This window comes from Lampetra planeri, chromosome 15, assembly GCF_965212315.1.
Source record: "Lampetra planeri chromosome 15, kcLamPlan1.2.h2, whole genome shotgun sequence".
NCBI classification, from domain to species: domain Eukaryota; kingdom Metazoa; phylum Chordata; class Hyperoartia; order Petromyzontiformes; family Petromyzontidae; genus Lampetra; species Lampetra planeri.
The window spans coordinates 13,121,474-13,135,626 of NC_136121.1; the positions used below are offsets into that span (position 1 = coordinate 13,121,474).

The 14,153-nt window shown below is 50.4% G+C and overlaps 1 protein-coding gene across 1 annotated transcript; it reads left to right on the forward strand.

Annotated features, from left to right (window-relative positions):
• The first annotated feature begins 816 nt into the window (after positions 1 to 816).
• On the forward strand, positions 817 to 13,723 carry POGLUT2 (protein O-glucosyltransferase 2). The gene is made up of 10 exons (XM_078601155.1): positions 817 to 1,243; positions 4,065 to 4,270; positions 4,886 to 5,091; positions 5,452 to 5,529; positions 6,205 to 6,380; positions 6,708 to 6,948; positions 7,450 to 7,659; positions 9,250 to 9,339; positions 10,660 to 10,767; positions 11,381 to 13,723. Exons 1-10 carry the CDS (start codon positions 1,062 to 1,064, stop codon positions 11,396 to 11,398), a joined length of 1,515 nt encoding a protein of 504 aa, XP_078457281.1. The 5' UTR covers positions 817 to 1,061; the 3' UTR covers positions 11,399 to 13,723.
• Positions 13,724 to 14,153: the final 430 nt, after the last annotated feature.

Here is a 14,153-nt window from a genome sequence, read left to right on the forward strand (position 1 = left end):
TGCGGTACAAATGGGTACAACCACAGTCGATCGCGTGTGGTGGGGTAAAGTGTGAGTACTCCCACCAGTTCCAAGGCACTTGGCCGGCGTGGAAGAGTAGGCCAATTACCTTCCAAGAGTGCACTCTTCGGCCCGCAGTTATTGACTGTCCACGTGACCCACTGGTGACAGCGTGTTATATTTATTCATTCTCACTTGATTGGTTGACTGCTGTGCAGATGGGTTGTTTTGTGATGATTTTCACCATTATTTTCCATGTTTTCCTGGCCATTTTTCCCCTTAACGTAAAATCTTCTTGAGCTACATTTACTTATTTATTTTGGCTCATCTTTAATACGTGCACGTCTGGTAGTGTGTATGTGTACATGTGTGTGAATAGGGGAGCGGTTAGCGCGATACAAATCCTGCGACCCGAGTTCGATTATCTGAACGGTTCGTGGGCTTCCCCTAGGTAGACTCAGCCTCAAATGAGTACCTGGTGCGGTGTGTAAACATCGCCACCAGGAACACAACAACGTCCGGGCGTGGTGTTGGCCACCCACCCCCTCGTGTGCCGGTCCGGCCGTCATAGGTGCTCGCAAACAGCACTTGCCCCAACAGTCCATTAAGGCTATACGGGGAATCTTGGTCTTTGTGTGCCCAATACAATTGACATGATGTATGTAGCGTCACACCGTGATTTAAAAAAACCCGCAAAACCCATTCATCCGGACGGGGTGGGTAACACGTGGACTCCCCACGTCACGATCCACGCCACATTTTACTTCTGTCCCCGGTCTCCAAAGCTATTCATTTCTTAGGCTTCTCGCGAATTCCTTTCACTCACAAGTCACCGAGTGAGCGAGTTAACAGCGACCAGCTCGGATTGTGTCTTCTTTGTTGCGCGCCGGCTGCAACCCGGACGATTGCGTGACCTCGTTCAGTCACAACAAGCTTCATGGCGACCTCCGGCTGGCTGAACGCGACTGCGCTGTGAAGGGGCTCGTCAAGAAGGAGACTCACCCCCCCCACCCCCATCTCTCTCTCCCACCTCTCGCCGTGTCACTCCGTCTCCTGCGAGAATGGCAGCTGCCTTGCCACCGCTTCTGCTGCTGCTGCTGTTGGCCGCGGTGGCCACTCCATGTGCCAGTGGCCGGGTGCCTTCGGCCAACAAGTGTCTGGTGTGGGGTCCGGGGCTACACACGGCGGTCGTGCTGCCCGCTCGCTACTTCTTTGTCCAGGCGGTGGACAAGTCGGGAGAGAAGTGAGTAAACGCCGCACTTCGATTGTAATCGCCGCTTCTCCCACGCTCATCTCACGGGGTTCGGGTGGGGGGTGGCTTGTGGGTCTGGGAGACGGTGAACTTACGGAGCAGGTTGGGGGGGGGGGGCTGTATTTTGAATGGGAAAGTTTCAATCAGGCCAGCTCCGATCTCAAAAAGTAAATCCCGAAGTTATGCCTCCTCCTCTCCCCCCCCGGGCATCTCCGACTGACATTATTGCATCCTGCGGGTTTCACATATTTTGTGCGCTTCGTGTGGCAGTCGGGTCGATGCGTTGAAAAAACTTGGCATTCATATCGTCGGCCATGGTCAATCCACTGCTGATGGACCTTCTCTCCAAGCTATTCCACCATCATGCGATGTTACTAATTGACCAGGCACTAAACATTGCGTTCTTGTATTGGACTATACTTCTATGCTCCCATTCATAAACTCGAGCTTTAACCAGCGTGGTATTGTAATGTAAAATCGCCCCTAAACGTCCCTGCACCGGAGTATAAGACGCCCCCCCCCAACTCGTGCTTTTAACATACACGCGGGTGAAAATGGGCGTCTTATTAATCTGGAGAATGATGGTGAGTGCCATCGGAGTGTGTAATGTCACTTGCCGTGCTCGTACGACTGTTATATAACACGCGGTCGTGCGAGTCGGGCACCCATTGCAGTCGTAGGAGCACATCCCCCGAGGGCATTTCGCACATCTTGTGTGCGTGGGTGATTGCCACGGCGAATATCGTGCCGAACTCGCACACACAACAGAAACCCACACATTTGAAGTAATTGCATTGGGTTAACTTCCTCCTGGGTGAGGCTATATGACCTTGGGCAAACCACATTTTGGCACGAATCTCACGGCCAGCTGATTGTAGTCCGCCTGGCATTTGGTGAGTGAAGACTGCTGAAAAGAAGCAATTAGTTAAGAATGCAGGCTGGGTGTGTGTGTGCGTGAATGGGAAGCGGTAGTGTAGCGGTGTGCACGCCGCACTACAAACCCGGCCACCCGAGTTCGATACCCGCTCACGGCCAACACCAGCGAAGATTATCTGAAGCAGACCTGGACCTCCCCTAAGTCGACTCAACCTCAAATGATTACGATATGTAAACATCGCTACTCGGAGACAAAAGCGGCCGGGCGTGGTGCTGACCACCCCACCCTCCCGCGTATGCCATGCAGACCTTAATAGGTGCTCGCTAACAGCACTTGCCCAGACAGACAGCCTGTTTAGGCTGAAACAGGGGGCTCTTTTGTCTTTGAATTAATGAATGGGTGTCAGACGTGGAGCCAGAAGAGGAGGGGGTGGTGGTATGTGTCTTCCCGGAGCGCGAGACCGCTAATGTTTTGCACGTGCAGCACGTGGCCTCCAGGTGGTGACGACACTCGTGTTGCTGGCACACTGCTGGGAACCTCCACCCAGAGGCCGCCCGCGACTTCATTTCTTCTAGTTCGCAAACAATACTCTTTGGTTCTTTCGGTAAAGTCACGTAGCTAGAAAATAAATTAAATCACGACATTTCGATTGCAACACAAGCAATCATCATCAGGTGGGAAAACCACAGCCACTCCCACTTCAACAAAAATAATAATCTTGCTGTGGTTTTCCCACCTGATGATGATTGCTTGTGTTGCAATCGAAACGTCGTGATTTGATTTATTTTATTTTCTACCCACGTGAATTTACCGAAAGAACCAAAGAGTATGGATCCCTGCAGTCACGAAAACTTCAAATCTAGATTTTTTTTCCCGCAAACAATGTTTTCCGTCAGCGCAAATTCCTGCGCACGGTGGCAATATGTTCAGGAGCTCAGTGCCAATGTGGCAGTCTGCTCGCCACCACGAGAGGGCTTCAGGAGGGAGTTCGTGTACTTTTGATATGCCTCTGATGAAGGAGTGCATACTACAGTGGCTTAGTTTATCCTCCAAAGTTTGGGTGGCTTGTTCCAGTTTCACAGCCGACACCCAATGGGTTGCATGCCAATAGCTTAGATGTACTCATCGGAAATTACAGAGGAATGGTTTCAACCTGGCAACATTGTATTTCTAATTTTAGAGCGTGCAGTCACTGCAAAGGACTTTTTTTGTATTCAGTGGATACACGTGCCATTATTCACGCTATTGGATAACGTCGTTGTGTGTGTTGATAATGCTTGGCACACCAGATGTGTTTCAAAGTCCTGTTCCACCCTCGAGAAGGTAAACATTCCCCCACTCCTGCCCTGGGGGGGGGGGGGGGTGAGAATGCAGACAAGTTCAACAGCCTTACAACAGAGGCTAATAAATGGAGACGATAATATTTTCAATGAACGGATGTAAAAACACATTGACTTGATTGTTCAGTGCCCACATGAAAGAACTCGGCATTTACAACACAACCATCTTTTAATCTGGATGTAAGGAGAGCGGACACAACAACAATTTGAAGTGACGTAGCATCGTGAAATGCAATCACATTTCAAAATGCTTTACACAAAAAGAAACTACAGTTGGAAACTTGGGAGATAGAGAGAGCAACAACTGCAGCCCTTCCCGGGGTCAGAGCAAGCTGGGCCCGGCTCCAACAAACACAACAACGAGACCCAGGGACAACCAGAGCAGCAATAACTGCCGGGTTAATCACGTGGTCCCAGCATCCATTCAGTGAGATACTTCTGATTATGTTGGTAAGACCTTCTTATATCTTTACCATGGATCTCTCAAACGTTGTCAAAAAGATGTTGTCTCTGCCTGCCGCACCCGAGCGCAGTTCTCACCCAGTCCCCTCCTGCTTTTGTCCCGTCCGACCCGGTCCCGTCTCGCCGTGCGCAGCTTCACTTCCTCGCCGGGCGAGGGCACGTTTAAGGTGAAGCTGTCGGCGGCGGACGGCGCGTTCCTGCGCGCGTGGGTGCAGGTGCTGGACCGGCACGACGGCTCCTTCCTGGTGCGCTACAAGCTGTACGCGTCGTACACCGACCTGCGCGTCGAAGTCACCTACCGTGACAAGCACATCGCCAAGTCGCCCTACACGCTCCGGGGTGAGCCGTCCCACCATGTCCCTCTAACCCAGGGATCGGCAACCAAATAATAATAAGAATAAGATATGTTTTTGTTAATTCGGCAAACAAAAATCTCAATAGATCAAGAGTCGCAATGTATGTGAAAAATGTCACGAAGCAGTCCTTAAAGAGCCGCGTTAGGCTCTGGTGCCGCAGGTTTCCGACCCCTGGTCTAACCTCACCAACAACAACAACAGCAATGGCCGTGCCGCTAATTGGCTCAAAACCTTTAATCGTTGTTGTCTGTCTGTTTATGCAATATTTATTAAGGACCCTCTGCCCATTCTCTGCAAAATGTATGTTTACGTCTTTATTTTGTTGTCACTGTGCTCACACACCACGGATCTCCCTTGTAAAATAGCCGGGTAACTGGCTAAACGGGATCACCCGTGCAGCAACGAAACTAATCTTAAACTTCCTGAATAAAAAATTCTTAAATTAGTTCCTGGAAGAAGCCCCGAACACGTGGAGCGAAATGTCAGACGGTCTTGTCGAACAACGTGCAGTATGAACCGCACGGAGCGCCGAATGGCGCGACCACGAAACCCCACGCGGTCGGTGACGCTGACGCTCCCGCGCATGCGCGCTGCGCAGGCGAGGTGTACAACGAGCTGTGCGCGTGCCCACGCACGGACGGCGACCGCTGGTACGCCGACATGGGCTGCCGCGACAAATACCCGCAGATCGCGCGCGACCTCGAGCCGTTCCCCGCCGTCGACCTGGACCACGTGGCACGCGAGGCCCCCAAGCGCTTCGGGCAGTGGCACAGCCTGTGCCACTACACCATCAAGGATAACAAGGTGAGGATGATTATATATGGGGGTCCAGGGGGATGGCTAGTACAATGGATTCAACTCAATGGGAGTTTAGCCCACCGGGTGGACCCTGCCCAGTAGGTTGTGTGCTGGAGGAGTGGGCGAGGGGTGGGACCACAGGCCTTGGCGCTCTGTCAGGTTGCCCTGCGACGCAGCGATCCGTCTGGCACCTGGGCATGAGCTGATATTGGCGCTGCCATCTTCGCAATTCTACGCAGGTAAACAATAAACGAGTTTGATAACCTAATTTACATGTTTTATTTATCTGTTTATTTTATCTTAGCCATCCCTCCCCCCACCCCCACCATCAAAGGTTGACTGTACATTAATTTATTTTACTTGCAGGTGTACAGACGAACGTTTGGGCAACACGTGGACTTCAAGATGTTCATGGATGCCATGCTTCTCTCTCTCACACGCAAGGTCCGAAACGAGTTGGGCCCCGCATTCTAAACTGCCTGAGTCACAATATTATCAAACCATGAAAATTTATGGGGTTTTTTTTAGGTGGCTAAGTGGCTCAGAAGTCAGAGGTCAGAGTGCTGAGCTGGCACCGCTAGGATCTGGGGTTCAAATCCAGCTGTGGTTAAACCGGGTTGTCAAGTGTAGCGAGTTAATTGGTTCCGCCCAGTCACAAATGACTGCACACAAAAAAAAACAAGTAAAATTTGGTTCTGGACCTAATTTGTCTAAATTCCAGCTCTGAGAAGTGAAAAATTAATATTGGTTTGACTGTCACACGACTATCAGAGCCGAGAGAAAATTGCTGCCCCCGACTGTGTGGACCAGGTCACTTGAAGGGATCTCAGAGGTCGCTCTGCGATATCCGCTTCCATGAGCAGTCCTCCAACACGAGGGGGGTTGCGCTGGTCTGGGAGAGTTCCAAATTAATTCCTCTTCTTTTTATGCAACACCAATCGAACAATCTTGATAAAATTAGTGGGGGGGAGACCCAAAAAAAAGTACGTTTAAAAATAATAATGCTGTTCACATAGGTACTGGATAAGCTCTCCATTTCATTGAAACTCTTTTCAAATATCATTTGAAAGCCACCAATTGCTGAACGCTTAACCATGTGGTGGGTGTTGCGCTGTGTAGGTGTGGTTGCCAGACATGGAGTTTTTCGTGAACCTGGGTGACTGGCCCCTGGAGAAGGGGAAGGCGCCGGACGGAAGCCTTCTTCCCATCTTCTCGTGGTGCGGCTCGGAGGAGACGCGCGACATCGTCATGCCGACTTACGACCTGACCGAGTCCGTCCTCGAGACAATGGGCAGGTGAGGCATTCTGGGTAACGGAGGGGTGGCGATACCGAAGCACTCGCTTTGTTCCCATATTACACTCGGCCTATACTGAAGCGCACGAGAGGACGTATGCCACAGAGATGGAGTCTTGAAATCATCTCGTATGTGGGCAAGAGATGGATTGCTACATCGCAAGGCTGCGACAGACGGTGACGGCTTGGGGGGAGGCCTTATTGCACCAGCGCATTGACCACGGCCGACAATAATCGAGAGTCGTCCGTTATCAAACGAACAGAACTCTGGCGGACGATTGAAACCCAAGTTTGACGTCTTTTGCGCGCGAATGCCCCTTCGCCGCAGGGTGTCGCTCGACCTGATGTCGGTGCAGGCCAACACGGGCCCCGCGTGGGCCAACAAGACGGAGCGCGCGTTCTGGCGCGGTCGGGATAGCCGGCAGGAGCGACTGGACCTGGTGAAGATGGTGCGGTCCGACCCTAACTCCACCATCGATGCTGCCATCACTCACTTTTTCTTCTTCAAGCACGACGAGAGCCTCTACGGCCCCACCGTGCCTTCCATCTCCTTCTTCGACTTCTTCAAAGTACGTCGCTTTGAATCGAGTTCCACAGGCAGGAAGTGTAGCGAGTAACCTCCTTGTGCCTCCTGATTTTGGACGACTTCTAGGAAATGTCAAAACATCAGAATTCACCAATCTCAAGATACGACGTAATTGCCCATAATAAAGGTGGTTTTTTTTGGGGTATATTGTGTAAATATAAATGCGTCATTAACCCACCACCACCCGACAGGTTTGTCACGTAAACGAAACGTGCCAATTAGTTATGAGTTCGGCACAACGTTGTGTTGGAGAGTAAACCCACAACGTTTACAATTTGAGTACTCCATTGCATGCGTTTTCTCGTTCCGGTGGAGCTTGGGTTGAGTAGGAAGGCAGGACTCAAGATGACGGTGCGTGCCTGTGTGCGTGTGTGTGTGCGTGCCTGTGTGTGTGTGCGTGTGTGCGTGTGCTGGTGTGTGTGCGTGCCTGTGTGCGTGCGTGTGTGTGTACGAGCACTCTCCCCCCCCCGTGTTTGTCACTCAGTTCAAATACCAGCTGAACATCGACGGCACGGTGGCGGCGTACCGGCTGCCCTATCTGCTGGCGGGCGACAGCCTCGTGCTCAAGCAGGAGTCGCCCTACTACGAGCACTTCTACTCGGAGCTGAGGCCCTGGGAGCACTACGTGCCCTTCCGGCGCGACCTCGGCGACCTGCAGGAGCGCCTCCGCTGGGCCCAGGAGCACGACGATGAGGTACGGATTCCACGCCGAGGTTACGGGCTTAATTATTCTTTTTAGCGAATGTTTTTACACGTGACTTCTACACAATTAGAGCACCAGATACACAATATGAATAAATCACTGTATATCCAGATTTGAAGTTTTCGTGACTGCAAGGATCCATACTCTTTGGTTCTTTCGGTAAAGTCACGTAGGTATAAAATAAAATAATATAAAAATAACTAAATCACGACGTTTCGGAGGCAACACAAGCTTCCGTTATCAGGTGGGACAACCACAGCAAAAATGTGTTTTTTTTACTGTAAGTAAATTATTTTTTATTATTATTTTATTTTCACCTACGGGACTTTACCGAAAGAACCAAACTGTATATCCATGTCAATGTTATGCTGTGAGTGGACGTCAGCACACGTAGCCACAGAGCCACGTGACAGCCTCCTTCTCCAGCACGTGCAGGGCAACAAGTCCACCCGGCACACCCTGACGGACTTGAGGTTACGGATTTAGCGACGCGGTCGCGCTGCGACGACGATAATGATGACGTTGTTGTAGTATTCAGTCACACACGCTGATACCCACACGGGGTTTATGGTGGCCATGTAATGATGCATCGTTTTACCGATTTAAAATCAATTCCTAACTCTCCACGATGCACGCAATAAATAATGCGTGTATGAATCAATTATTTTATTATATGTGTATGTGGTATGTGAACGGTTCACGTGACATCTGCAGCCGCTCAAGATTCTACTTACACCACAACGGCAAAATAATACATCGATTTTTAAAATCGAATTTCGACACTGAACTGCGACGATTCCTCGAATCGTTACATGCAGAGCGTACAGCATCTGCTGACAAACGCTGTGGGTGGATTTCATTGTGGGTGGATTTTACGTGCCCAGGTACGATTTTACCGGTTAGTGACCAACAAAATTACGAGCGTTAAGCCAGTTTTTGTCATTGTTGAATCTACAAATGGTCATTATCACCATCATCGTCGTCATGTATGATTTATACTGCTCCTCCGATGCAGTGCATTTCAAGCCACCAGAATTTGAGATAAAAACAAGAGAACCACCCAATCGGGAAGTGATTTCAGACAACATACTAAATATTGTAAATATAGCTTCGAATGCCAACTGCAGCTGTGTTTCCCCCTCGGTGCGTGCTGCTCCGTACTCTGTAACACTATGCCCCTGCACGCTTTGCACAAATCCACGACAGAGCCCCATGGTCGGCATTAACGACTCGCTTTCAGGTGACCCAGCGGCCGAGCGAGCAGCTTGCTATCAGAAGGTCGCCAGTTAAAATCCTGGTTCGGAGTCGACTCACACCATGATCCTTCCGAGGTCGATAAAATAATTACCGCTTTGCGGAGATGTCAACAGTGGTTGTGGTTTTCTTATGGAGATAATCACCTCGCCCCCCCCCCCACCAGAGGAATGTGGAATTGACAACACCGACTTAGGACTGCGAACAGGAGATGACCAGCGCCTCTGTGCAAGGAATCACTTTTGACGCATCTCCGTCAAGAGGTGGAGACCCTTGCGATGAGGATGATGATGATGCCATCCGTGTCTTGTGTCCCTCGCGTTGCAGGCGAGGCAGATAGCCAAGCGAGGCCAGCAGTACGTCCGCAACAACCTCATGTCCGACCAAGTCTTCTGTTACCACTACAGCCTCTTCCAGGTAAGTGAGGAAGCACTATTTGTCTTGTAATTGTTTTTATCTCTCGATTGTGCTCTCGGCTCGTTGTCACGCGACAAAGAATCCATTCGGATCTCTCGCTGCACATACGCAACCGTTTGTGTTCGCCGTGATCAAACCCCTGCTGGGTGAAGGCCGCTCCAAAGCCCGTCTCCATCACTGACGATCATACACTCAGCACCTGTTCTTAGGTTTTTTCGGTAAAGTCACGTAGGTAAAACATCAAAATTAATGAAAATAAAATAAAAACAAAAATCACGACATTTCGGAGGCAACACAAGTCTCCGTCATCAGGTGGGACTGTCACAGCTGTGGGACCGTCACAGCTGTGACGGTCCCACCTGATGACGGAGACTTGTGTTGCCTCCGAAACGTCGTGATTTTTGTTTTTATTTTATTTTATTTTCATTAATTTTGATGTTTTACCTACGTGACTTTACCGAAAAAACCTAAGAATATGATTCCTTGCAGTCACGAAAGCTTCAAATCTAGAACTCAGCACCTGCTCACGATCGCCAGCCATCTGTAGGACCATCGACTCAATCCCAGTGAGGAGTACAGCGACATTGGGACTGCGCAGTTCACTCCCACACAGAGACACAATCTACCCAGAAAAATCGAGCACTTTGTTTTGTGCACATCCCGACGAAGTTTGTTAGGATGATCGTGATGGTTACGGTGATCGGCATAACTTGTAGACCTGGAATGGGGGAATCTGCAGCCTGTGACTTTGTTTCATACAGCCCGCGACCACATGAGACCTGTCATTTCTAAGCAGGCCGTAAACGGTATTTATTCATCAATATAATAATTTTAGGGTGTACTAACAGGTGATAGAGGGGAATGTTTCAGACCTGGCAACAACACTGTGTTTAAAATGTATAGTCTGCTCGGTCACCTGTAAAGCTGAGCCACAATTAGTGTCCACGTTATTATTGGACAACGCTAGCGTGCGTGTTAATGTACGGCCCGCTGAACATTGTAAGTCGTGTTCGTCCCTCCGTAAATAAAATGTTCCCCACCGCTGATCAGCGCGGTTGGCTTCGTACGGTGCGAAAGAAGTTCAACATACCACACAGTTCTGTGAGCGCTGCTTTTTTCATGTGTTCTTTAGGAAGACCACTTGCGCTCTGTAGGAGTTAAACCCCCCTCGCACTCTTTAAGAACATGACCGATGCCCCTTCAAGAGCACAAACTGGAGCCTCTTGCGACAGTAACCTGAGGTTCCCCAGCCCTGCCGTGTAGGTCATTGTCACCGTCGTCACGACGACGGCCATCACCATGTGACCCCTGCCCTCCCAGGAGTACGCCCGGCGGCAGACGACGAAGCCGAAGGTGTGGGAGGACATGGAGGCGGTGGAGCAGCCTCCGGACGAGCCCTTCCCTTGCTCGTGCCACCGAGCGGCGAAGGTGACAACCGCTTCACCCTCGCACCGTCACTCGCCCCGCGAGTACGGCGCGGTGCACATTGCGCACTAAGGGGATCAACGAGCGAATCGTATCCGTGGGCAACCCAGAAATCGCGAGACAAAAGATGAATGCGTAATGTGTTAAAAGGTAAAAGTGTAGCCCCGCAATTGCTTCCGCACTCCGCTGGTGGCGAAGGGTCTCCGCTAGAGGAGGCTTTTTGGCCTTATTCTTGCATGCTGGCCAGACTTTTTGGAAGAGATGGGAGTACCCACGCTTTACCCCGTCGCACCGTGACCTGCCGATCGACTGGCTGTGGTGTATACATTTATACTGCTGGGTAGACAGGGGAAGGAGAGGGTGGTGGAAGGAAATTTCAGAAACCGCCACCACCGGGAGACAGAATCGAACCAGCAAACCTCTGGCTTGCAAGTCCAGTGGGTCACCCATAACACGACTGTGGTGGCATCCCACAAATTGCTGTTGCAACACACAGATCATAAGACAAAGATGAATACATATTGTCTATTGCAATGTAAGCCACGTGTCTGCAAGGTGCTGCTGGGTAATTGGTTCTAATTACTCATCAAACATTTGTCTTTGTCTTCTCTGCCAGGAGAAGGATGAGCTGTGAGAGGAGCTGACGGTGATGAATTGGCGATTATCGTGGGACTGCAAGAGTTTTTCTTTTTTGACCAACTTTTTTGCTTTTTACTTTATCAGAAAAATAACTCGATTGCACCATGAGAGGTCCTATGGACCTCATCGCATCGTACACCCACACACTCTGTGTTGGTCTGTGAGGTAGACGCTGCTCTCCCTGACGCATCCCGGGAACGAGAAGGTTTAACCGCGCATCGCCAGGCTAAGGTGTGGCACCTTAGCCATTGGAGCTGTGCTCAAGGTAGACAGTTTTGAGCGGCGAATATAAACTGATCTGAAGGAATTTCAACTCCCATTTGTCTTTACCCTCACACTACAGTGCTGTGTACTTGCACTCTATGCAAAACTGTAGGAAACGCTATTGTGGAAAGTCCACAGGTCGACGAACCAATGCAAAAGGTTTATTGTGGGTGGAGACGCGGAACGCCCCCCCAACCCCCCATCTGTGTCTTCTATATTCTAACTGGGCTCGCTGTCTGTACATTATGTGTGGCATCGCCCGTGCTCCTGCACGGGCTGCACCGCGGGTGAATTCAATCGGTTGCATTTACAGCCCCATATCACTCGGTTGGTGGATGAAGTATCTCACACGCCATGTCGGTCGTGGCGGTTGTTTGACCATACTTCGCCATGATGGTTTGTGCGGGTTGGTTAATTTGCCGACCGGTTCCAGTATATTACTCGCCGCTGAAGTCAGCCATGGCTGGGGAGAGTTACTTAATGAATGATCAAGAGGATTTGTTAACTTTCACAATCTGATTAATTGAGCTTGAATCACTCTATACCCAATTGAGCTTTACGATACAATTAACACTCCTTCCCTGAGGCTACCCCCGTTCTGTGGAGGGGCCGATACTGGTGGAACGTGTGTGGCGCATGAGTGTATCGGGCTCCTCGATTTGGCACCGCAGTTTACGCTTTGTCCGGCGCTTGCTTTAGCCAAGCGGGAAGCTCACGGGGTCTGGGGGGAAGGGGAGCGTGGTGGTAAAACTTAGCGACGCGTCGTCACTTTGTGTTCCTGACGCGTGCTCCTGGCGTTGCCGATGAGCGAGCTGCCTATATGACTGCGTGCGTGCGTGAAATTGAACAAGCCATAGCAAAACGTAATGTTGCATTCCACGATTGGGGGATGCACGTGGTTTTTGACTTCAGTCTTTTTTCATTGTAGAATAGTGATGTCGTAAAATGCGTCTTTAAATCGGGGGGTTGTCTCGGGTGGTCCTGCAATGTTTGTCCTCATCTCAAAGAAGTTACAGATCACCGATGACAGTTTTCTGGGGTGCTACTGACGAAATTTGGCGTCTCCCGTGTGAAGTGGCATCGTGGCTGTGCGCAGCAGTCAGATCATTGCCGAGATGGTCGTAAACAGCGTGCCGTGCACTGTGGGACAGCGCTGGTTAATGACGTTTCCTGTGAAGGACAGTATCAAACCAGTTTAATATGTACATCGTGTCGAAACGCGTTTCTCACAGACGTTGAGTATTGCAAGAGATTTTAAAGAGGGGGCATGAGTCGGTAATAACCCATGAGGATGTGAAAGGATTCCTGAAACATCTGCACACAAGCGCTAGATATGTATCTGCTTTTAGCATGAACGAGTTGCTGCTCCCTGCGGTGGGTGGCTTCGCACGCCGTAGTCCAGCACCGTGGAGGCGAGGGTTGTTGGATCGCACAAACATTGTGAAGCTCCCTTCTCGGTGGGCATTAAGGCGCCGTACCGTGGCTCGCCTGGGGAACGTGGTACAAGGAATGTGGACCCCCATCATCTGTAGGGGTTGGAGTCTTGCATTATCGTTGTTTCAGGTGCTCTCGTGTTGTCTCGCGCTAATGGAGTTGGCCAAACGTCCAGTGTTAGGGCCAACGTGGGAAAAAGTTGGTTTCGTTTGATGGCTACCTTCCCTCGATCTTTTTGTGATAGCCCACACCTGAATCTATGAAACCCACGCAGTGCTTTAGAGATTTGTAATTTCTTTACGGGACATTCAAGTACGATATTGTCATGAAATGCCTTGAAAACTATGGTCAGTATCAGAACTAAAAGTGCAGCTTCAACCTTGACCGGACCCCTCTTATGTTGTCAGATGAATCCTCGACTTTATATTCTAACGTTTTATATACTCTCGTTCACACGATACACGATCACGGTTTCCTCCTTAATCACAACAAGTTGCCTTACATCGCCTCACCCCGTCAAATCTCGTTGCGGCCCGGTGGAGCGATTTTGTAATCCAGGTTGGAAAAATGTTTTGCGTATTTTTATGAAGAAAAAAATATCGAATAAACGTTTATTTCCCCCCCCCCCCCTTCATATTTATGTTTTCCCTTTGTCCTGTCTGTGTGTGTGCCTGCGTGTTGGCTCAGTTGTGGGGAGCGGTGGTGTAGCGGTTAGCGCGCTGCGCTATGAACCTGGCGACCCGGGTTCGATTCCCGCTCACGGCCAACACCTGTGACGATTATCTGAACAGGTCCTGGGTCTCCCCTAGGTCGACTCAGCCTTAAATGAGTACCCGGTGCCATGTGTAAACATCGTCACTGGGGAGACAAAGGCGGTAGGGCGTGGTGCTGGCCCCACCCACCCCTCGTGTACCGTTCCAGAAGGCCTTCATAGGTGCTCGCTAACAGCACTTGCCCCTACAGTCTGTTAAGGCTACACGGGGGATCTTTGTTCTTTGTTGGCTCAGTGCCGGAATGGTGGCGCAATTTTTGGCCCACGGCGCTCGCAACCC

What these genes read in the sequence shown, in the direction of transcription:
- POGLUT2 (XM_078601155.1), top strand. Translation starts at nt 1,062, where the DNA reads ATGGCAGCTGCCTTGCCACCGCTTCTGCTGCTGCTGCTGTTGGCCGCG. An exon ending in GTCCTCGAGACAATGGGCAG is followed by an intron (nt 6,381 to 6,707) that starts GTGAGGCATTCT and finishes CCTTCGCCGCAG; the next exon opens with GGTGTCGCTCGACCTGATGT. An exon ending in ACCACTACAGCCTCTTCCAG is followed by an intron (nt 9,340 to 10,659) that starts GTAAGTGAGGAA and finishes CTGCCCTCCCAG; the next exon opens with GAGTACGCCCGGCGGCAGAC.